The sequence below is a fragment of the Abrus precatorius genome, unplaced genomic scaffold (genome assembly GCF_003935025.1).
Source record: "Abrus precatorius isolate BTA unplaced genomic scaffold, Abrus_2018 Scaffold6, whole genome shotgun sequence".
Taxonomy (NCBI): Eukaryota; Viridiplantae; Streptophyta; class Magnoliopsida; order Fabales; family Fabaceae; genus Abrus; species Abrus precatorius.
In genome coordinates this window covers 23,703,649-23,728,498 of record NW_020874406.1, presented here as the reverse complement: position 1 = coordinate 23,728,498, position 24,850 = coordinate 23,703,649, and the positions used below count along the sequence as shown (strand labels likewise).

Genomic DNA, 24,850 nt, shown 5'->3' with positions numbered 1-24,850 from the left:
CAGAAAAATGCTAGGCAATAGATGAGATACAATTAATTCAATAGTAATGCACTTCGATTAGCAACAGATTTCATGTTTTTACAACCTGAATACAATTCACACTGGGACAAAAAAAATCTGTTAGTAGAAAAGATAATCCATAAATCCCATCTAACGTTTAGCTACCAAGCACCCCATGAGGCCTCCACTGATCTCATAGTGTCGGGCAGCAGAAAATCCTACTTCTAAAGCAAGTTTCTCCAATTCCTTCCCTGCATCAAAGGACGATTCTTAATTAGGCAATCAATCATGACAAAGTTCAACCATCAATGGACATAATTCTTACCTTTTTGTTTGTTAATTATTTTCCTAGTATTGAACACAATTATGAACTGCGTGAATCTCGCTCATTGTCCAATGCAATGATCAATAAAATAAAAGTGTTCACCGAAGTCTCCCATTAGCTGAGCTCGGATTAGAAGGTCCAAACTTGAACCCGCTTGTTAGATAATTATTTGCTTGTGGTTGTAATAGAAGCTATATAACCGATAGTTTTTAATTTAGTTTGTTAGTTGTGGTTACTTGCATACAATCATTGTATTTGTTAGTTCCTGTTAGATGCTTCCAAGCTTCTTATAAACACGTTTCTACTTTTATGGTGCAGCTTTCCTCTATTTTGAGCTCTATCATGTGGGGACACATCAAAATGGTGTTACACGAATGTTTGGTCTAAATGGAAGCTTGAGGCTAGGCCTTAATGACGAAAACAGCTGCTTGGTAAAATCCAAAGAGAATATATACGTGTTCTATTTAAAGGCCTTGGCCAGTTGGCCTACATTAACCCCTACTAATTTATTTAAGTTTGTTGGTTTGTTTAAAAGGCTATACTAAAAATTAAACTTCTAAATACTCTTTCAGGTTAGATCATACTATTAAAAATACCAAGATAGGCCTTAAAAACACCCTAAATACCAAGATAGGCCTTAAAAACCTATACCAAGTAAATAGGTCATACTCTAAACTCATTTTTACCCATAATTGCAGTTTTATACTGGATTGAATCTGAGGCTTTCTGGATATTTGTTTGGCTCAACCTAATAAGCATGATGGCTCCCACCCAACCTTATATTAGACTGGCAGAAACAAAGGCAAGTTACATCACCGAAGACCAAAGTCAAACAGCCACACTTCTCTCATTCTATAGCAGAGAGAATAAATAAATTACAAAGTAACTCAATATATAGAGTATGGAGAAGACACAATATAATAATGATCCTGCCAAGTAACTTCTAAAAAATATTAGGAAACATGCTGATTTAAAAGTTTGATCTAACAAACCTGTTAAAAACTCTCTTATTGAACTCTTGAGATATCTGTATTCCTCAGAAAGGCCATAACCAGAGGCTACAGGGACAACAATATTGTCAATCATCCATTCCTAGAAGTAAACACATGGGGGTTACCTTCAGTGCCCATTTAAATCAAAATGGCAATAGCAAATTAATAAAAAAATGTAGAATATATGATACATAATCTAATATTCATTCACACAAATGGACTGTAAGTTTTTCTCTAATCCTAGCAGTGCCAAACATGACTGTTTCCATGGGCGGCATTCCCGTGAAAGTCGTGATAAAATTAAGGGCATTGCTGAAAAGAATAAATTTATCTTCATTTTACATATCTTGAATTTTAACCTTAAGCCAACTCCTCTCATTTACTGAGTATGCGTTTGGAAACACGTTAAAAGTCTGTAAACACGAATCCAGCGCAAAGCCTACAACTAATAGTATTAAAGTAAACATGGATCCGTACGCATTTTAATGTAAAACCAAACATGCTATGAGACGGTCAGAAAGGTGGCTAGACATATTTGTAAAGGAGCATTGCTGTGCCCAACATTATTGTTATATCTCATACAAAGCAACAACTACTTAGGTTGAAATATATACCGTAATTGAAGAAGTTAGTGACTCATCACTTTTATTGAAGTCAAGGATAGACACCCTAGACCCTGGAAACCAAAATAAACCATATAATGAGTCAAATTTTATACAAATATCAACCATCATGTTAATAAGTAGAGATCCAAATACTACCAGCTTTCAGGACTCTTAAAATTTCCCGTATGGCTTTACGCTTGTCAACCACATTCCGAAGACCATAGCCCACAGTGACAGCATCAAACCAACCGTCAGAAAATGGCAAGTCAAGAGCATCACCTTCAATCCACCTACGACACAACAAACGATTACTCCCTTCCTATACTGTCACCAACGGTACTAAGATGCAAAACAATCACAAAAGGATTCTTCCACCACTGATTTAGCTTTATATTGCATAAGACTTTCTTTTTCTTTTTAGGAAGTATCAAATGTGGACAAGGAGTTGAAAAAAATAAAAATAATATTCAGGTTATCATCTAATGACTGCATACTGCAAAAATTACCCATGCTCACTCAATATTCGTGAAGCACTTGTTAGAAAGCGAGTGCTGCCGAGATGTAGCAATCAATAACTGCTCCCTCGAGAAATCAAGACCAATCACCTAAACCCCAAAACATTCAAGCAACCATCATTTCACTATAATTGATAAATAATATCAAGCAAAATTATGTGGATTTCACTTCCAATTTAACGACTCTGAACCATAATTTTACAATTTTACTAAATTCTAACCAATACTAGAAAATGCTTTAGGAGTGGTGCGTAGCGCTCCTCGTAGTAATAACCACAAAAACTAAATTTTATAATAAAACACATTGCCATAAACCCAACTATCACATTTTCCAAATCCCAAAAGATTCACAAAACCATAATTACACTAACAAACTAAAACACACACGCAGAGAACCTTTCCATCAGAGCCAACTTTCTGGGACAAGAGAAACGATAAATCTCCACTTCCACAGCACAAATCCAACACACGGTCTCCCATTTTCGCTCTGTTCCCAAATTCACAGAAACACCAATTTCAGAAATCAAGAAATAAAAATAAAAAAGTGAAATTTTGAAGGAAATGCAGAGATGAAGAGCGAGAAGAGAAGAATACTCAGTCCACGAAACTGCCATTCGCTTCCAAATCCGGTGCTGACCCAAGCTCAGCAAATCATTCAGCTGTCACTCCAAACAAACAAAATGCGCATGTTAGCTACCAAAGATAGAAGTGAGAGTAGAAAACAAAGGGAACGATGGCCCACGTTATCATAGACAGGAGCAATGCGGCTAAACAGCGCACGGCGCTCGTTGTCGCAACGAACCGACATTGGTCGGAAAGTGAAGGAAGAAGAAACGAACGTTAGATGATGCAACGTTGCCATCTGCTACGCTTTCCACATAGAAAATGGGATTCACTTCGGGTCAGTTCGGTTCCATCTCTCCATCAAATAACACGCGTGTGATGTGTCATGCTACCTCACACGTGTACCTCACACGCATCTTTTTTTCTAGGATACAGCATGGATTAACTTGCTTTCATGGGCCCGACCCATGGAGCTATGTATTGGGGTAAATTACCCATGACCCAAAAAATGCCCTCTACAATGTATGGGTTTTTTACAATAATAAATAAAAAATAAAATAAAATTACGTAAATATCCTATTATAAAAAAAATTACATAAATATTCTGATATCAATTTTAAAAAAGATGATTCAAATAGATTTTCTTTTAAAATAAAACTTGAATGAAAGTCGATTAAAACCGTTTTTGTTGGTGTATAAAAGTCGATTTAAATCGACTTTGGTTTAAGCTCACTGCACCGCTGCTCTCTCCTATAAAAGTCGATTCAAACCGTATTCGTAAGTACATAGAAGTCGATTCAAATCGACTTTAATTCAAGTTTCGCCACAATACAGAAGTCGATTGAAATTGATTTTGGTTTTATGGGAAAGTCGATTTGAATCGACTTCAAAGGAAGGCTGGGTTTCGATTTTAATCGACTTCTGCATGGCTATTTATCCCCCGCCATGCCTGTCTTGAGAGCAGAAGGAAAAAAATATCAATAATAGTAATACATTGAGAAAAAGAAGTCCATTGTTGCTGCAAGAGAGATAGATAACGATTTAAATCGACTTAATTTTATTGATCATATTGCAAGTAAATTATCGACACAGGTAAATATTTAAAAATATCATTATATTTATTTGAAATATTTTTAATTTTATTTTTCATTAATCTTTTTTAATGTTTGATTAAAAAATGTTAAATATAAAAAATTATTGTATATTTAATTATTAGTCTTTTATATATTTATTTTCTACCGTGATATATATAGCACATAATTTTTATTACGTATTTAATTTGTCAATTATTTTACTATAAGTGTATTTGATATTAGAATTTTTACTATTTGTTGTCATAAATTAAATAATTATAGTTTTAAGCAAGTAAAAATTTAGATTATAACTTAGTAAATTTGAATAAATATAAATTTAGTGTGTTTAATATATTTGGAGAATTTTAACTGTTAATTCGTATTGTAATAATTTGTTTATTCATTTTGATAGACTTGATATATTAAGATCATCTTAATTAAATTAAATTATTTGTTAAATTTATTTTGTGAGTTATTTAATTTAAGTATAATTTTGTTGTAATTTATGTATATTAGATATCATATTGTATATGAATTAAATATTGCTTACTATTTTGGTATTTTCTTTTAGTTTTAGTAAACAATACTTGATATATAATTTTTTTTTATCTTATAGGATGTTCGAATTTTAAAAAGTAGACGCTATAATATGATGGTTGCTCCAGATCCAAAGATAGAACCATATCTTAAGCAGAGTGGTTTTTGGCATGTTGCTCAAATGGTGCCGATATTTTATTATGATAGGGCACTCATTAGTGCACTTGTAGAGTGTTGGAGGCCTGAGTCACATACATTCCATCTTCCATACGGAGAATGTACGATTACTTTAGAGGATGTTGTATTTCAATTAGGCTTGCGTGTTGATGGGTTCCCTGTGAGTAGGTCCATTGGAGCGTGGGAGAAATTTTATGATTGAAATATATGGGCATTGTGTGGAGATTTACTTGGAGTAGTTTCATATGAGGCAAACATAAAAGGATTTTCTGTAAATCTACACTAGTTCACAGATACATTTGGAGCATTACCCCATAATGCTGATGAGGAGACTATTATCCGTTATACCAGAGCATACATAATGATTCTATTGGGTGGAGTACTGTTCCCGGATAAATCTGGTTTTAGGGTTCATATGAAGTGACTTCCTCTTCTCATTGATTTTATTGGAATTACAAACTATAGTTGGGGGTTTGCTGTGAACTTTGTCGTGCAGTGAAATATAATGTCACTGAAATTGCGGGTTGTCTACCTCTTCTACAGTCTTGGGCATGGTACAAAATACCTCAATTGGCCCCTCGACACCATCTTCCACTCATTTTTCCACTAGCATTGAGGTATGTTCATTTAATTTATAATAGTATATTTATAATGTTAAATATGCAAGTTTGAAATTAAATTATGTTCATTTTAGGTGGAAAAGTTATAGGTCATCAACGAGATCACACACAGATAAGTTATTGTAATATAGGAGGATTATTGATTCAATTGGCATTAATGGGGTAAGTAAAAATATGACATATGGTACTAAGTCTTCTATTCAATTATAAAGATTATTAGTCTAATATTTATTTTTGATTATTTCAGTTTAGGTGGATGTCCTACAATAACAATGAGGTGAGGAATGTTACACCTCGTTTTGTTTATGATGAGGTTGATGTATCGGCATCTGTGACTGCTCTTATCCAGTTTGTTGTGATTGAGTGGCATCATGCTGATCACGTGGTTCGACAATTTGGTAGAGCACAACACATACCAATAATCCCCATAAACATTGATCGGTTGCACGCTAAGGATGGAAGGGTGATCTAAATATTTGGTGGCCTGAGTATCATGTGACATGGCATGCTGCATGGGAGGCACGTAGGGAGAGACGAATTCATTATCCGCTAGCTGATGATGATCGTCCCTCTGTCAAGTATTTCTTATGGTATTTGTCAGTAGTGAATAGATTTTTGTCGCTGGATGGAGCTCTACAAGATCTAAAGCTTAGGGATTTGCCTGATGGTGTAACACTTCATGCCCCCCAAGCACCAGAGATAGTACATCCTGCTGACGTCCCAGATAGACGATCCTTCAGGCGTCGCTTGCGTGCTGGTACACGTACTAGCAGACGCCAATATCCATATGAGACACATGATAAGGATGACCATGTACAACCTAATGTAGATTCCACCCTACAGCCTCAAGCACAACATAGCCACCAAACTAAGGGTCAGTCATAGCATATATACCAACCAGCACCCATGTACTCTAGCCAGCATGTTATGTCAGGACCTAGCCAACACTTCATGTCAGGACATATCCACCAGCAGTACATGGCTGGCCCTTCTCAGCACCAGTTCGTGGCAGGCCCTAGCCAACCATGTATGACCCCGAGCCAGCAGTTTGTGGCTGGCCCTAGTCATTAGTTCATGTCAGATTCTTTCGTTACTCCTAGTTCAATACAACATTTTGTCACAGGTGCAGACCAGAGTGATATTGCACGGCATATATCTTTCAGTCCACCTTTCATGTCAGATGCTGATATTATGGCATGTCTAAATTCATCTGGTACACGTGCACCAGTTCAAGAGGTTCAACCACCAGATCATTTCTATCGACCATCACCAACGCATATTCGAACTCTCTCTTTTCAAGGGTCATGTCAGGAGGAGGAAGAGGATGAACAGGATGAAGAAGTGGACGAGGAAGAGGAGGAAGAACATGTACATCATAGACCAGTGTGACAGATTGTATATCGTCGTTGTGCAACAAGAAGTCACATTGCTGGTCCTAGACAGAATAGGCGTGGCTCATAGTGATTCAGATAGATATGTGTGGTAGACTTATAATTTGGTTGATATTTTAGTTTTAGGTATTAATTTTATGGTGGTTTAGGACATTTAATTTTATGTACTTTTTCTTTTAATATATGCATAGTGTAAGACTTTTAATTTTATGTACTTTTTCTTTTAAAATTATGGACTTTGGTCTTTTTATTATTTAATTTATGCATGGTGTAAGACTTTTATTCCTAATGAAAACATGTAAACACAAAACCAGAGATGTACACGGTCAAAATACATGACCGTGTACTTCTCATGTAAATTGTGAAAGGCAATTGTTAGAGAGCAGAGATGTACATGGTCAAAGTACATGGGCGTGTACTTCTCATGTACATCGTGATAGGCAATTGTTAGAGACCAGAGATATACACGGTCAAAGTACTTGGCCGTGTACATGGCTGTGTACTTCTCATGTACATCATAATTGAAATTTTGCGAGAAAATGAGCCCTTAGAATACTCCTATAAGGAGATAAACAAGAAAATAAAGCGATAAACAACATGTATACTGCAACTAATTAAACTTAACAATATTACTTTTACTACATAATACACTAAATCAATTATGTTGGCTAGAGGATGGAGCATGGGGGCATGTCCATCTGGTATGACCGGTATCTCTACATAATCCACATCGTTTTCCTTGGCTGTCATCAGTCTCGTCCATTTCATTATGAAACCTTGTAGAAATTGGACGACCCTCAAGATTTTGCTTAAGTGCAGGATTTGGCCGTATAGGAAGGCCAGTATATGGTGGCCACATTCTTCATTAGGAATCGAAGAGAATTGTGTTTTATATACATTGAACACAAACTCCATGGTGTAAACATGATTAACAAAAGATGTCCAATCTCTTCGAGCATCAGAGCACGTAGCGAGTACATGACGACATGGATAATGCAACTTTTGAAATTTTTCACAATCACACCATCGCTCTGTTAAATGCACCCTGAATTCTTGTTGACCACGACTTCCCATGTTATCTCTTTCAAACACCAAGTATTCTAACACATCGCAGGTCACTCTAGTGCTACTCATCTTCCCAAAGTGTTGCCTATGCTCCTCAATTGCATTTAACAAGGTTTGTGAAAAATTTTTACCACTAGTAAGTTGCGTCTTTGCCTCTGTGCCCTTTTGTACAAACAACTCAATAAGACGACAATACGTTGACTTAACTATGGCTGTAATGGAAAGGTTGCGAGTGCCTTTCATATATGTTATCTTGAACCTTAACTCTGACTCTACTGATACTTGTAGAGATTTGTTTTTTTTCGTCGAATCTGCTTGTATCATGGGGTATATATGAGCACAGATAATATTATAATCCATTTGAGCATGTTGATTCATAGACTCTAGAAAGACACATGTGTGTGGTTCTCTCGATTTTCGCACTTCCCATAACTGTAATTTTTAACAAAAAGTGACATGTATACTCCAATTACAGTCAATGACAAACTTCACACACTTGTAATAAAATTTTATGTGGTCAGATTCATAAACTTTATATTGAACACCTCTTCGGATGCTGTAATATTTGACAGCAAACGTCACTTCATCTCTGGTGCGAAATACTTGACCAAGTGACAAATCATTCACTCCCCTTATGCTTGAACTTGAACCAAATTCACTCACATTACAATGCATTGCATCTAAATTAATTGTTGAGTAGTGACTAGGACGTTGTCGACATTGAGATTGAGATTGGAATTGAGATTCTGACATCAAGTGTTCATCCAAATTCTGCACATCAAACAATTTCTCATCTTCTTCATCATCAAGGTCCTCCTCTTCATCATTTTCATCATCTTGTTGTGTCACAAAAAAATTAAAATCTCCGACCAAGCTACCTTGTCGCATTTCTTGTGGATTAAGTGATAATGGCTTTTCAATGTGTCTAACAAAGTGCTCAAAACTTGGAGAATCTACCTCATCATGTGAATTATGCACGTCATTATGGGACATCTCAACTAATGGATTTGGATTTGATGGAGAAGGTAATGGATCTGGGGCTGAACCTCCAGAGCTAAAATGATCAACTTGTAGTTCGACAAAAAGCTCTATTGTACGAGCTTCAGCAAATGAGTTAAAATAACTAAACATGTGATCAATGTGCTCATCTTTTCGAATTCGCCACCTTTTATATCGAATACCATTTGGGCCAATGTCGACTGGCATCCTGTAGAATATTTTTTAGACTTGTATATTGTTTCCCCCATACTCCTCCAGTATTCGATTCTCTAACTGTAGTAAAGTAATTGGTGGACGGACAATTAACCAAGCCTGATTATCGCTACAAAATATCTCTCCCTCCACTGTGTTTAGAATCTCACCATTATAATATATAAGCACATGAATATTATTCTCTTTCATTCTACTAAAATTTTCACACTCAATCTATCAAATTTTTCAACAAATTAATGCAGAGTTAAGAAGTTGTGTATTTTATAGGGGCGATAAAAAGATGAGCACTGAAATCTACTTGAACTAACTTCTATATTAAATTGAAATCTACTTGAATCGACTTCTGTATTAAGCTGAAATCTACTTGAATCGACTTTTGTACTAAACCAAAATCTACTTAAATTGACTTCTGTATTAAACTAAAATTTACTTGAATCGACTTCTGTATTAAACTAAAATCTACTTGAATCGACTTCTTTTTTAAACAGAAATAGTATAATTTCGTCAAAGTCGATTTAAATCGAACAAAAGTGAAACTAATTCCACACAAATCGATTTAAATCGACTTCTCTTCTGGCACCATTTTGATCAAAGTCGATTAAAGTTAACTTCTGTGTAAAAGTTTTTAAAATAAAAACGAAAGTCAATTTAAATCGACTTATATTAAACAAACTTTTAAAACATTTACGTAAATTTTTTCTTTTTAGGACATTTAAAAAATAATGATTTTTTTAAAATTTATTTATGTAAAAAACCCACAATGTCTTCTCAATTTTGACAGAAAAAGAAAGATAGTCTTTTCTTCCTATCTAATTTTTAATTTAATTTACCAAAGGTAGATTTCAGGAATATTTGTCATACATAATGCTACACGTAAATGAGATGTCATATTGACAACTAATGTATTTTTTAAGTGCTGATGCAAATTAAACGTAAATATTCGTTTACTTGTCAATATAAAAATGTGAACGTCCTAATCCAAAATGATACTGTAGAGTCGGAAAAAAAATTTAAATATATAATCAGAGGTTTAATCAGTCTCGGTTATACTAAAAAAATTATCATTACAAAAGATAAATAGTTTATTTATTATTTTTAAAATAATATATTCTTATTCTTTTAACTTGTTTGTTCTTTATTTTAAGCTTGGTTAAAATAAAGTTTTGATGAAGCATAAAACATTCACATGGTAAAATCACCTAAAAATGGACATGAAAAGGATACATTTACAGCAACACCAACTGATGCAGATGGAAGGAATAAATAAGGAGGGAAATAAAGCATCGTACAGGGTAGGCTCGATGATCTGAATGGAATGACACATGACATGGGTTGATTTAACGCGACCCTGCTACATCCAGTACTTACCAAAGCACCAACAACAGATTAAGCCCACTCCCAAAGTACCTGTTTTAATATTTATTATCTAATATTGAGTCTCAATTTCAGTAGAAATTTTTTTAAATATAATATATATTGTTAAAATTAATTGGTATTAATATAATATAAACTGCTTTAAATTGTAAAAAAAAACTAATTCATTTTATTATTTAATTTTTTATTATTACAAAAATTTACTAAAAAGTAATTCAAACGATGACCCTTCCTTTCCAATTCCCACTCCCGGTGTTATTAGGAAACTTGTTAGCACATTCTTCCGTGTCACTTAACCGTTAACACGATCTCGTGTCATTGGTACACTCACGAGTCGATGAACCCTTTACTGTACTCTAGTAAAAATCTAATCAAGTGCCAACGACCCTACTGGTCCGTGTAATAAATTTAAAAGTTCAAATAACAGCATGTTTGTACATGCAAGGTAACTCCGTTACGATAAGAGAAGCATTTTATTTTTACTTTTACTCTACTTATAGCCTAAATGCCATGAAAAATGTCTAAACCAAATTCTAAAAATAATATAGTAAGGCTTAAAATTGTGCTTCTAAAAAAAAGTAGTTTAATATTAATAGCTTATAGGTATGTTTAATAGTTAATTTAAAAGTCTATAATTTATGAACATAAATCATAAAACTTTTTTTTATTTGATTTAATTTATATTTTATTTGAGTTACGTACTCGAACTTAAAACTTTCCTTAAATAATATTTAGCCCCTTATCACTCAAATTAAACTCTGTAATAAAATTAAATGTGTTTCAATAAAATATTTAATTTTAATAACTTATAGTTATTTCTAGTAGTTAATTTAAAAGCTTATAATTTATTAATATAAAAAATAAGTTAATCGATTTTTTTAAATCACATATATTATTTATTAGAAGCAATCATGCTTGAACGGAATATAATTATTATGTGTAATAAAATTATCTTTAAAATATTTAATAGAGTTACATTAAAACTAAAACTTAATTGATTAGTAAATTTCAAAAACCAAAAATAAAAATAAGTTTACATATACACAAAACTAGCTCAAAGTTATAAATTTAATTTATCAAAATTTAATTATTCAATAAAATTAATTATATGAATATCTTAAAACGTGTTAAACTTATTAATTAAGGTTACTTACAATATTTTATTTCTTATTTTGATTCTTAACCTTACAAATAATTTAGTAAAAACATTTCTATGCTCTTTCAACACGGCAGAGATCACCATTCAACACCACCGTTCCCTCTCTTTTATTTTTCCTATAATATTTAGTACTTTCTCTCCTTTTTGGTGCCCATTTCCATTTCCATTTTAAAATGTTTAATTTATTATTAATAATAAATCAATGAGTTTTAATTATTTAATCAAATTGTAATAATAAATAAGTAAAACGAGAAATTATTATTTTATTATTATATTAATATAATACTACATTTTTAATTATTTCTCAGATTTCAAATAATTTTATCAAATAATTATAATTTAATAAATTTGATTATATAACAACAAACTTTCAACTAGTTTTATCAACCAAAAAATTTATTTAACATTTGAATCTATAAGCTCCCAATTTTTTCCCATTTTCGTCTTTTAATGTCCCCATCTTCCCTCTTCTTTTAAAATTTTCAAATCATACACACATACGTTCCCCAACAAATAATTTTTAAACACAAATTAAATTAAACAATTTACTCTCAGATTTTAAGAGAAAAAATAATATAACAATAAAAATAAATAGTTTACAAAATGTTTACTATCAATTTAATTAAAATTGGTTTTTTTTATATTTTTTGTTAAATGTTTTAAAATAGTCAAATGGTTTGCATTTTTGAAACTATATATCAGCTTCATCTTATGTTTCGTGAGTAAAAAGAATTTTGTTCCATAATAACTATTGTGATTATGCTATCCTGTGACTGATAAATTTCTTAACTTCAAAATATTTTTTGCCCCTTAACTAATGATAAATAACATTTATTCAAAGTCAATTATTAGATAAAAACTATTTGACTTTTGGAGAAATGTAAGGTGTTAAGTTAGACTTTTCATAAATGCAGCTATGAAAATCACATGACTTGAAAAAAAAAACCAAAAACAAAATAACTGAATGCTTACGCAACACTAGATTAAAGAAAACAATATAGACAACAATTTTATTAATGTCATTTTTTCCCCTAAAGTTATTTTATTAATGATAATTAGAATAAGAATGTAGAGCACCACTTCATATGCAAATACCTGATTTTCTGCAAATAAGCTTTGGGTGTTTTTCCTGACCAGCCTCCACCTAGAAACTTTTATTTAAAATCTAAAAAATTAATACTTTACATACTATTTTTTAAAACAAAAAATTATCAACGTTGAAATAGATACCCATAAATAACAGTAACCAAACACAAGCTATTGATGCATCGGAGGCCCTTGAACCAAAGTATAAGTATTCATTAACAATGTCAGCAGTTATTTATCAAGAATACAATGGACACAAATTAATTACTATGATGATTTCCCTCTTTTTATGGGAAAGTAAGCATATTACTGACAGTAATCTGCTTTTAGCTTATAATTTACAAAGTAAAAATACAAGCAATAATTAATCGAGATATACATTTGAGAACTTCATGTACATGCACCTCAATCATCAGCAAGGAACCGTCCGTTAAGATTTTCCATCATAGAGAACTGCATGTTCTCAGATGGTTTCCAATGACGTTTTCTTTGATTAATAAACCAATTGTTAATTTGCTTCTGGTCTAGCCCTGTTGACTTAGCCAGTTCAATCTTATCAGCTTCCTAAATGATCAAATAAAACAAGATCTAGCTCAGTAATAGCAGGTATGGGAATGAAATTCACGAGTTTCCAAAAAAGAAACAGAAGCATTGAACCATTTACCGTTGGGTAAGGCCATTTGTAGTGGACACTCCACCACTGAAGCAATATTTGCCTTGCGTCCTTAGGAAGCTTACCCTTCTTTTTCTTCTTAGAAAACTCATGTTTCAAAGAACCAATGTGACTTCCAAACTTACGTAAAAGCCTATCCTTGAGCTCACGATCTTCACCTTTTATTTGTCCATCTTGAGCATCACCATCTCCGGTACTAAAATCTTCGTCCGATGACACACCCCCATCATCTACCCAAACAGTACCAAAATCAAATGTATTAGGGAAATAGGACTTTCCAACTAATCTTAGAATTATGAAACACTAAAAATTAATTTGCAAAATGCAAAGTAAAAAACTGAGAACAATTATTAAAACAAGCAAAGACAATACACACAGGTTAATTTACGTGTATGTGCCGAAAATAACAACAGACAAGTTTAAAATTATAGCTTTAAAATTTTTTACAAATTTTTAATATTCATCGTTCCTTTTTTTATTTCGGTTCCTACCTTTACCCAATTTTTTTAAGTTTCATCACTTCCACTAAGGCGGCCACACCAAAAATCAACAAAAGTCACGTAATAACAAAATTAAAAGCTTCCAAACATAAAAAGACAAAAAAAAAATCAAAAATAAAATAAATGATTTCGTTTACTATAGGACTTGTCAGAAGTATATGACCTTACTTAAAGTTGACTAAAGTCAAATCATAGGTATATTCTTCATCAGAAACTTAATTAGTTAAAAGTGCATCGTCTTATGTCATTTCAAATATCTTTTCACCACCATATGTTGATGACAAGATTCTTGATTCTCTTCCAAGGAAAGTCTCAAACTCAAATCTAGTGAATGAATAAATAAGCATCGACAACAATTTTATCCTCGGTTCATCTTGAATTAGATGATATCTAAAAAACCACTTACAAGAAAAATAAAATCCTTCCTACAAATTAAATTAATTTATATTCCTCAAATTTTTTATACAATTACTTCAAAAATTTATCTAAACTAAACAGGCGCATTTAATTAAAAGACAAGTCTTAAATAAACATTAAACTTCTGGAAAAAAATATTACTAATCAAGCCTTGTATAGAAGTACAATACATTAAATATAAAGCAAATTTTTATATGTTCAAGTGTACAAACTAAAAATGTAGGTATAATAATTCTTTATAAAAATATCAGACAATTACAAATATAAACGCATTAAGAACAGTAATGATTATAATTTTAATAAAAATTATTTTTTTAAATTTTTAACACAGATCTTTGTTCACATTTTAAAAATTGAATAAACAAACCACGCCGAGGGCCTTAAGTATAAAATAAGTTTAAACCACGTAACCTAATCCCTCCCATTTTCATCCTTGATTTCCCGCGAGCATAAATTAATCGACAGAAACTTTGTCACTCATGATTTCTGACCAGCTTATTTCAATAGGCGATTGGCAAGTAATGTTTTATAAGTACAGGGCTAGTAGCCCACGAGCACCCAGAAATTGCTTCTGACATCCACTCAATCCGACAAGGATTTGACCATCGCATGACAGTACACTGTACATACCTGACCAGATCAGAGCAGACCTAGGTTGGAAAGAAAGTAAAGAAAAAAAGTAAACATCAGTGTCAGTGGCCCGTTCCATCCACTGTCACTATGACCCCAACCAGAGACTTAAGTTTACAATGAAGCAAAATGTACGGCATCGTAAAAACCATGTTTACCCTATCACCCCAGAAGTGCCACGGCCACGACTCACAGTGCAGACCTTAATTACCATATCCTGACCCTCCTTTTCTCGTTGTTAAAAATGAGTCTCAACGGGCGTCCAACGTAAATTCCTTTTTCCTTTATTTCTGTCATTTACTTCAAGCATCGACTAGTACTATACCGTTCATGTTTTCCAAATATTTTGCATTAAATTTGCATAATAAAGGCCTTTTATTTCAAACACATGCCCACAGTGGCTTAAGTACGAAGAATATCGTCCCTCAAAACAAATGCTCAACCAAAACTCAACTACCTAGAGATGAAAGAATGGGATTACTACCTTCCCTTACACAGAGGGGTCCGGTTTCTGAAAAAGAAGAGGCATTTAGAGATTGACAAGTGTTTCGCATCATGCAATGACCCGTGGGTCAATGACAGAGGCCCATAATGGGCCACAAGATAACAAAAAATAGGAAAATGGCATTCGAAAGCACTAAGACACGCAGAAGCGAACAGGCCAGTCTAGAACGCGTTAGGAAGATATATATAGATGGCATTGATCGTTCCCGCAAAGAAAATACTGATGCAAAAACAGCGAGATCTGCGGGAGTGCATGTGAATGTTTTAACTCGTGATCACCCGCTGCATACGGGATTTTTCTAAAAGGTCTTAATCAGTATTCTTCAGAATCAGCAGCAACATAAATATATATATATATATATATATATATATATATATATATAATAAACATAAACATACCATCTGTAAAGACCAATTTATTAAGGAGAATACAGAATTTCTATCCAAATGCTTCTCATTCGTAGGATATAAAATGCTATAGAAGGCGACTTTTCTATATTCCAATGCCAGTGAGTTAGCTAATCGTGGGCTTTTTTAAGCAAAATTTTAATTTGAGGGGAAACAAACCAACCCTCATAACATCGAAAGGCAAACATAATTTTACTTATCCAGCTTGACATAATGATATGTAGTTGTGCTGCTGATTTCTACATTGCTGTGATTTTGCACACGCCTATTTTAAGAATATCCTAGGGCTTAATTAAAACTTAAATTTCAGTCTCCCGGAAAAAAATAAGAAAGCCAAGACACTGCTTCCACAGAAAGAAACATTGATCTTATGTAGTCATAATATCCAAACTGCTAAACTAGTCCACGATAAATAGTTCGAGATAACACTCATTGTTTTAAGTCTTCGTAAACCATAATTAATAAATAAATCAAATTTCTTTTATTTTACACTATTTCTGCTGCGAACAAGGGTAGCAATACACTCTTTTCACTTTACTAGTAGATGAAATTCATTAAAAGCTAATCCCAGCAAGTCCCACTTCCTATTTAGCAAATCCAATATAAAATTCACCCAATAATAAAGAATATATCGATAATCATGTTAAAAGAAGTACAAGATGAAGTGTGATGTTAGCATTTCTAATCCCGTTGCCCTTAACAACCCTGTTCAACATTAAACACCTCGATATAGCAGCATACCACAGACTCATCTGATCCCAGAAGTCCGAGAAAAGTGAACAGAATACGGAACAAGCAAGGGAAGTGCAAAACAAACCTACTTTCGGGTAATTTAAATTACTACTTTCCTAATACCTTCTATTAAAATAAACCTTCGGTTTCAAATTGAGATATCCTAGTTGTGTTAAATTACAGACTTAGAATAACACATAAGACATCACAAGCATCCCAAAACGTATCCCCAAAAACACAAATCTAATAAAGAATATTAGTGTTCCAGCCAAAGCCATTTAGCCGTCTAATTGAGATAATCTATTCCGACGATCCTAAGTGTAAAAACATTAAAATCCAAAGACTGAAGAGATTGGTTTTAATTTTAAACAATAGAGTAAACATCTTTTTGAAAGGATCATGTTAGAATCACATTACCTCCACAACTTTTTTCAATTTGATGTACGAGAGTCAATTGGGATAATATGGAAATGACGTAAATTGAAGAACATAGCTTTAATGTCAACAATGATTATCATTCCAAAGCGAGAAAAGCCGCACTAATGCTTAAGAATAAAACAAGTTTACCACAGAGAGTTTATATCAATCCAAGAACCTAAAAACTAGTTTCTATCAAATACGAGATCCAAGTTTACGACAGTACTACGACAAGAAAAATAAAAATTAAAAGAAAAAGAAGGAACCAGAAACGAAGAATTTCTCATTCTGTCAAATTCGCTTTCGAGGCAAACGCTAAAGGAATATAGGTTGGCAAAAGGCGTGATGAAGGAGAATCCATCAAATTAAGGATGACACAAGGCCACTTGCAAACTAAACCATCACCACTGAAAAGGTAATCTGTACTTTTAAGCATAAACAATAACATTTGCCAACCATAACCAACCTGACCAGTGACCACGCTTTTCGGCATATTAAAATCTCTTAAGATTATATGAGTAATAGAATCCGCAGTCACCAGAATCCACTATTAGCAAAATGGTATGGGTTTTGTTAGAAACCGATCTCCAAGCATGGACAAAATTTAGTAGCCAAAACAAAATCCTAAAAATAAAAAGAAGAAAACCACAGATTCCACATCTACTTTGATTCAGGACGTGTAAAATATTTTATATAAAGAGATAAAATAACAGATGAAACAGACAACGAGAAAGAACAGACCTGAAGGAAATATTCCATTACCGTTCAATCAGTTGAATCCTTAAGTTAGGCAATGTATTAAATCATTCTTCAAAATAAATTCGCAAAATTAATTTTTTTGAACGAAAGCATGGCAAGAAGATGACCCAACTACAATAATAATGTCGAGCTCATTCTTCTAATCATATTAACCAAAGGATAATCCACAGCTACCTTCGATATTTTTTTAAGAAAGTCTGACATTACTTTAGTTGCAGACTATCAGCCCCTTAGACAATTCCCAATGAGCATTTTTTAATCTCCCAACAACATGCATCACTTCTGCTCTGTCGGAACTCGATACATTAAAAAAATATCAATGCAGAATTATTGCATGCCATTTCTGTCAGATCATGTTGTGTTCATCTAATCCAAACTGCTTACATTAGAAGATTATACATGATATTGGCATAAAAGTCTTTCAAACATGTAAATTTCACGCGTGTAGGAAGAACTAAGAAACCTGTCGATTTCTCTTTCAGTGAGGCTTGCACACCTTAATTTTGGGTTAATCATATGGATAAGTATGACAAATGATTATTAGAAAATAATTTGAATTTAACATATAACTAGAAAAATAATATTTACAAATAGCTTTTGGGTGTGTCATCTTCAAAATATTCGCTACCTGCATATGTTTCTTTTGAGTTGTATAACAAAAGAAAACAAACCTATTATCACAAGAAAAGCTCTCAAAACAATTAACAAACCAAAATATCAGTCATGCATCATTTAATCGACTGCGGGCTCATCATTGTGACTTTCGTTTGGTCAGTGTATTGTGTCGAGGATACTTATTTGACATGTCATTAAGAACACCATCAACGTCAAAATTAGAGAGCCAAATGCAGCAGAGAAGACAATTGTTTGTCAAACTTAACATTCACGGACAGGTAAGGAAAAAATAAGCTTAAAAAGAAGAAATAAAAAGAGGAGTGTGCGACTCTAAAAGTCCAAACAATGTAAACAAAAACCCATAGAAGCAAGCAATTAACTCGAACCCGTATAAAGAAGGAACTGAAAAAGGCGAAAGGTTCAAACTGCACTGGTAACCCAGAATGACCAAACAATCAAACTATTTTTTATCCTGCAACGAAAGAAGCATGGATCACAGTCTAACAGTAAAAGCATACAACGAAAGTTACACACAATGAATTGCTGGCAGAGAGCAGCGTCACAGTCATACTCATGCATAAACACCGAGAGAGAGGGAGAGAGAGAAGCGTTAGGGTTTTTCTTTTCCCTTTTTTTAGTACACTTTTATCTCCTAATCTTGCTTCCAAATCTGCGTGTCATGTCTTACTATTGTAAGCACACATTAGCTATTAGCAAGTAGTTAGATTATTCTGTGTGAGGAACACCAATACCAATGTAATCAACGATTCATGAATAAAAAATCGAAGATGAAATAAGGACGAGGTAGATCAAAGAAAGCAACAATAGACGATGCTCCATGTGGGTTCTTCAAGCCATCTAAGGGTACTATAGCAGTCCCACAACCATTTATAAAACTGCTCCTTCGTTTTTGTTTCCCCGTAAAAGAAAAAAAAAGCAGCACAGATATCAACGAACATCGAGTTCCGAAATTATGCTAGCTCTAGCTGCTAGTAATATTAGTAAGCTACGGAAATAGTTAGTCTTATCTGAGAGAGAGGGAGGGAAGAACAGACCAGAAAGGGTGGGAACGGAAGCACCGGTGCAGAGGTTGCTGAGCTGCATTTCGATCTTGTTGAGGAAGGTGGTGGCTTCGTCGAAAGGGCGAGCAAGGTCTGATTTATACCTCACGAGCATGTCGCAGTAGGTTTCCTGAACCAAAAAGAAAGGATAATCGGAGACACAATCTCAATCTGTGACAGAAGTTGTATTTCGTTTTCATTTTTCAATAAATAAATAAATATGTGAGTGCGTGCGCGCAGAAAGAGAGAGCAGAAGGGGGGAGGGGGGGGGGGGGACCATGAACTCGTCGAGCTCGGGATCGGCTCCAAAGCACGTGGAAACCACGTCCCTCTTGCACAGGTCGTTTTCTCGCCGGATTTCCTCCAACAAACGCGCGATTTCCGGAGGCGCCCCAACCTGCGCCGTAAACAGAAAGTTGTTATGTTTATTAGTTGTTACTCATAACCGTTTTCAGAAACGGTTATGTTTGATGGAACTGATTGGAGTTAGTTAGTTCTGACCTTCTGGCAATCGATGTAAGCTTGGAGAAGGCGAGGGTAGTGAGGGTGAGAGGCGATTTTGGCCTTCATGATGGTGGTGGCCACGTCATCCTCCTCCTGGCGCTGAATTCCGACCGCGGAGGAAGGCTCAGCGGAGAGGAGTTCGTCGGATCCGAACATGGGAATCCGAGCCGCGGCGGAGGATGACATGTAGAAGTTGGGGTAGTCCGGCGGGAAAATCAGATTCTCCGGCGTCATCAGGGCCTTGTCGGCGTACTCCGCCGTCGACGGCACTCCGTACATTTCATCCATTACCGCGACGCAAAACGCTGCGTTGCTTCCTTATCAGAATTTCTGAACCTTCACTGCTTCTGTTCCTGCTTCTGCTGCCAGTGCCAGAGACAGCTAGTCTTCAGGAAGAAGGAAATAAGGAACACAAAAATACATATACTAGTCGTATTCAACAATTCCGTAGCATATTATTATTATTTTATTTCACACAAATGAACCACTCGCCGCACTCACTCACTCGCTCACTCACTCACTCACTCACATCATCGTAACTACTGTATGTGAGCAAAGATGACGAACTTGGAAAATGAAAATTATTTAGTTGTATAAAAATTGAATGAAGCTAAACCTTTGTATGGAGACACTATTTAGGTAATTATTATCCTATAATGATAAAAATGAGGTTTTATTTGACATGGTTGAAACTAGAGTTTGGACTTTGGATTTGCGGTGTGAGTGAGAAGGTGGGAATGAAGTAGGAACTAGGAAAATCACTGTGGACTTACCTCTTCAAAGATCAAGTGCTTTTTACCTTCACTCTTTCCTCGTTGCCCTTGCCTTGCTTTCCATATTTTTTTCTTTTTTATTAATATTTATTTTGGACAATAATAATTTTAAAAAAATCTGGTGCGTGCGGGCTTACGACACTTCCCAAATGATGGAAACATGGTTTGGGTGGTCTAGGCCAACTAATATTACATACTAGTCTCTAGACCTCACCCCCTCCCCTCCTTTTGTGTATGAATTGTCACTTGTCAACACCTGTCCTGTGCTTTCAAAATTCAATATCAAAATGCATTTTTACATGCTAAGAATTAAGACTCAACACTTGGTGCCACTCCTTTTCAAAGCTCAATATGTTTTTCTTTTTCCTTTTTTATCTGTTTATTTACATTTTTTTTATAATCCACCAATATTTTTATTATAAATGAATATATTAATATTTATGCTATTTTTACTGTTGAAAAATAAAACTAAATAATTAATACAATACCCCAACATTATCTGGTATATAGATTTATATCATTGTCATACATGCATGAAAAATAATTAATATAAATTATTATTTTTGTTTAAATAATCAAAAGGGACATAATAAATTAAAATAAAATAATTATTCATTGATTTTAATTTTAAAAATTATAAATATTATATAATTTTAGTTTATAGTTTAAAAAATTATAATATATTCTCGTCGTATATCTTTCCCATAATAATAATAATATATGTGTATAAGGATTAAACGTGATCCCACCCGCCATTCATAGTGTGTAGAAATATATGTACTTAAATATCTAAATCCATCGTACAGCAAATCACACACGAAGATATTTAAATTGTTAACTTATTTCTCTAAATTTAAAATGTTTAAATTTTTTATAAATTATATATAATTTCGTTTTCAATAAATTATGTGAATAAATAAATAATTTTTATCATTAATTATTGTATGTTAAGTTAGTAAAATTTTAATTTAAGTTGTCATAAGTTAAATGTATAATAAATTATTAGCTTAATCAATATATAATATTTTAAAATATCTTGATCTATCGTTAATGACTCAATTTAAATATTAAAATTATAAAAAATATTTATTTAATATAAACAAAATAAACATATATATATATATATGCTAATATTAATTATTATTTTAATTATAGAAAGTGAATCACTGTGCATCTCGCCAATAACAAAATCTGAAACCACCTAACTTTTGTCCATTGTCACATAATTCATGTCATATATCCCTACTTTACTATTATATTTGCGAATTGAATGCTATTAAATATTAAATATCGAATACATGTCAGTAAAAAAATGTTTATTAGTTTGCATTTTTTTCTTCTAGGTAAAGAAAAGAAGATAACATTTTTGCCTACTAGCATAATTTATACAAAAGAAAGGTACATTTGTTAGTCAGTTTTTTTTTTAATAATTTTAAAACAATGCAATTCAATAACGAAATTGGATTTATTTATTTATTATTTAAATTGTGGCAGTTACCAAGTTAGACTACCTTTCCCACAGACACAACTACTATCTCACCCAGCAATGCAAATTTTCTCAGTTGAAGACTACATACTGTACATGAAATCATTTCATCTCAAATTGAACTGCAAGATCATCCCCCCATGTATATCTAAGAAAGATGCTAGCAATCTCTACTCTAACACATTTTTTATTATTAGTTAAAAATTATAAAAAATTAAAAATATAAAAAAAAAACATTAATTTAAAAATATAAAAAAATTAAAACTCACATAATTTTTAATTTCTGTATCCTAATCATACAAACTTGGTATGGCTCTAACAAATTCTTGCCATCCCCTGACATAACCTAATGACGCGTTATCCAACATTATTAAAACACGGTTATGCTTATAAATAGTATAGTGTAAAATCTTTCATTAGAAGTGCACATGAGACGGATTGGTCTTTATCTACAACAGATCCAATTTTTTCATAAAGCCAATTTTTTTAGATTTAAATTTGACTCTATCAAAATTTAATAACATAAGATTAGAATGGAATCAACCCGACTTATTAAAAAACAATAATCTTAATACTATGTAAAGTTAATTCATGAAATTGGCAACATAAAAAATTAAAATTAAAGTATATTCTATTATATATTTTTTCAAATAATAATATCAATGTAATATATAATTTTATGTTATGCAAAAAATTATCAATTAAGTGTTAGAGTCTTATTATTAATATATAATTATTTAAAGATAAAATTTATCATACTCTTTAAAGTTGATAAGATTTAATATTCTCACTTACACGTGAAATAATATTACTATTAATTTTATGTAAATAAATAATAAAATTAGTAGTTTAATTTATACGTACTGTTAAAAAAAATACAAGTTTTGAACAAATGATACCAAGTGAAACCAAAACAATCTAAATTATAACTCAAACTCTTTTTTAAAATGCCTTAAATCTAATTTTAAAAATACAAATTCATTAAAATTACCACAAGACTAACCAGTAAAGGCTTGAAGTTTTATGTACTCCTATGCATTAGAGATCTAATTAATCTCGTAATAAAATTATGCTAGTTTTTTTTTTTTCACTTGAACTTCAAAAATATTGATTATTAAAACGCCTTGTACTACATCTCAATCACCTCACAATCATAACCATCGTAGATGTGACCATAGAATAATACATTTGAGAACCCAAGAATATATTATGCCGCGTGTTCCATTAACAGAACAAAACAGTACGTGTTATTATAAGTATGCACCACCTATAATAAAATCTTATACAAAAGCACAAAAACTTAGAAACTAAATTATCTAACACCTTCAAAATTCGTAAAAAGTAGATAATCAAACTCAGCACATACAAATGATAAATGAAACTAAATACAAACCACAAAAATGTATACTTTACTCATTTAAGTAAGCAAATCATAAAACCGAATTCAAATTCCCGCATTAACTAATTTCATCGAATCTTTGATTCCTTTATTCGTTATTTTGTCAATAAATTAGAGGAATCTTTACTTAGTTGTTCATAAAAGGATTCGATTCATGCATTCGAAGAACTGCACTCTTGTTTTTTAAATAAACAAAAAGACAAGAAAAGACCTAAAAGAAAAGGAAAGAAGATAGGCACCTTGGCATATATCGTCCAATTGCTCCACAGCCCCATCTAAGATATTGCATATATTTTGAAAACAAAAAGAAGAGATTTCTATGATATATTTGTATTTTATTTTTCTTTAAAGAAAACTTTCTCAATTACATTAAACTTTTAAATATAACTTACATAAAATAGTTTTTAAAATCTACAAACAAACTGCCTAAGTTTAATTAATGTCTTAGAATCATTTATATTCTCCCACGATGTGTACTAAAGCACTTGCATTATCTTCTCGTTAGGAAAGGAATTATGAAGATTTTATTTTAAATTATATATTTAAATATTTGGCAAACCATAAGAGAGAGCACAAAACTTCTAGCGCATGCCTTTTCGAATTGTGGTCGACATGATGACGATGGGATCACAAGTTGATTAAGAGAGATTCACTAATTAAAAAACAGAACTTAACGATATATGCTTATCTGCTTCTTTTCCGTCTTATTTTGCATCAAATCTAACCAAATTTGCAAACATATTAATATAAAGTTAGCCATAAATTTCATCCTCTAAAATTAGATGCACAATTTCTTTTAAATAACTATTATTTTTTTCCAGATTTTTTTTATTGGTGCTTCAATGCTTTCTAAAATTATGCGACTAATTTATTCATTAAAAACTATTTTTATCATTATCTTAGTCGTGTATTTTAGATAATTGAGAGATTAATAATTTGTTGATAAATTTTGGAAAGATTGGGGTGATACAATTTTTGGACAATTAATATGACTAATTAAAAAAACTTGTAGAATAAGACATTTAACTTCAAAAGAATTAATTAAAGACTCAGTAATATAATCTGCTTTATGTAACAAGTAGTGATGGGAGTTTATGGAGTGCTCTATCTGTTTTATTGATTATTTATTTTAGATTTTTCTTTCTAGAATGTCGATATACAGAGAGATACATGTTTAATTATAAATCATTACATCATTTAATAAATTTAACTCTGATAAATACTAAATAAACATTTTTTGAAGTTTAGATTAATGCTTTACGCCTTAATAAATTTAC

General features: G+C 32.4%; 3 protein-coding genes across 4 annotated transcripts; 1 reads left to right on the top strand and 2 right to left on the bottom strand.

Annotated features, from left to right (window-relative positions):
- Nucleotides 1-40: 40 nt before the first annotated feature.
- Nucleotides 41-3,318, bottom strand: LOC113869602 (2-phytyl-1,4-beta-naphthoquinone methyltransferase, chloroplastic). Of its 2 annotated transcripts, none has more exons than XM_027506020.1 (8): nt 3,180-3,318; nt 3,032-3,096; nt 2,834-2,924; nt 2,439-2,527; nt 2,079-2,212; nt 1,932-1,993; nt 1,318-1,417; nt 41-251 (listed from the first exon to the last, which is right to left on the bottom strand). In XM_027506020.1, the coding sequence occupies exons 1-8, from the start codon at nt 3,297-3,299 to the stop codon at nt 151-153; spliced, it is 762 nt and encodes a 253-aa protein (XP_027361821.1). In that variant the 5' UTR covers nt 3,300-3,318; the 3' UTR covers nt 41-150. The 2 variants fall into 2 exon arrangements, with proteins under 2 accessions (XP_027361821.1, XP_027361822.1); XM_027506021.1 differs by having other exon boundaries at nt 135-251; nt 1,318-1,383.
- Nucleotides 3,319-4,726: 1,408 nt separating this feature from the next.
- On the top strand, nt 4,727-6,293 carry LOC113870433 (serine/threonine-protein phosphatase 7 long form homolog). The gene is made up of 5 exons (XM_027507025.1): nt 4,727-4,948; nt 5,075-5,189; nt 5,285-5,405; nt 5,661-5,871; nt 5,928-6,293. The coding sequence occupies exons 1-5, from the start codon at nt 4,727-4,729 to the stop codon at nt 6,291-6,293; spliced, it is 1,035 nt and encodes a 344-aa protein (XP_027362826.1).
- Nucleotides 6,294-13,100: 6,807 nt separating this feature from the next.
- Nucleotides 13,101-20,203, bottom strand: LOC113869659 (homeobox protein knotted-1-like 6). The gene is made up of 5 exons (XM_027506103.1): nt 19,913-20,203; nt 19,689-19,808; nt 19,406-19,541; nt 13,360-13,598; nt 13,101-13,259 (listed from the first exon to the last, which is right to left on the bottom strand). The coding sequence occupies exons 1-5, from the start codon at nt 20,201-20,203 to the stop codon at nt 13,101-13,103; spliced, it is 945 nt and encodes a 314-aa protein (XP_027361904.1).
- Between the last annotated feature and the right edge of the window lie 4,647 nt (nt 20,204-24,850).

Bases quoted from the DNA above. Each gene is read 5' to 3' on its own strand.
- LOC113869602 (XM_027506020.1), bottom strand. From the start codon at position 3,299: ATGGCAACGTTGCATCATCTAACGTTCGTTTCTTCTTCCTTCACTTTC. The intron at 2,925-3,031 runs GTATTCTTCTCT...ATTTGGGAACAG, and splicing joins ATGGCAGTTTCGTGGACTGA to AGCGAAAATGGGAGACCGTG. The intron at 252-1,317 runs GTTTGTTAGATC...CCTTTGATGCAG, and splicing joins AATAAGAGAGTTTTTAACAG to GGAAGGAATTGGAGAAACTT.
- LOC113870433 (XM_027507025.1), top strand. From the start codon at position 4,727: ATGGTTGCTCCAGATCCAAAGATAGAACCATATCTTAAGCAGAGTGGT. The intron at 5,406-5,660 runs GTATGTTCATTT...ATTTCAGTTTAG, and splicing joins ATTTTTCCACTAGCATTGAG to GTGGATGTCCTACAATAACA. The intron at 5,872-5,927 runs GTGATCTAAATA...GCTGCATGGGAG, and splicing joins TGCACGCTAAGGATGGAAGG to GCACGTAGGGAGAGACGAAT.
- LOC113869659 (XM_027506103.1), bottom strand. From the start codon at position 20,203: ATGGATGAAATGTACGGAGTGCCGTCGACGGCGGAGTACGCCGACAAG. The intron at 19,809-19,912 runs GTCAGAACTAAC...TTTACGGCGCAG, and splicing joins CTTACATCGATTGCCAGAAG to GTTGGGGCGCCTCCGGAAAT. The intron at 13,260-13,359 runs GTAAATGGTTCA...TTGATCATTTAG, and splicing joins ACAAATGGCCTTACCCAACG to GAAGCTGATAAGATTGAACT.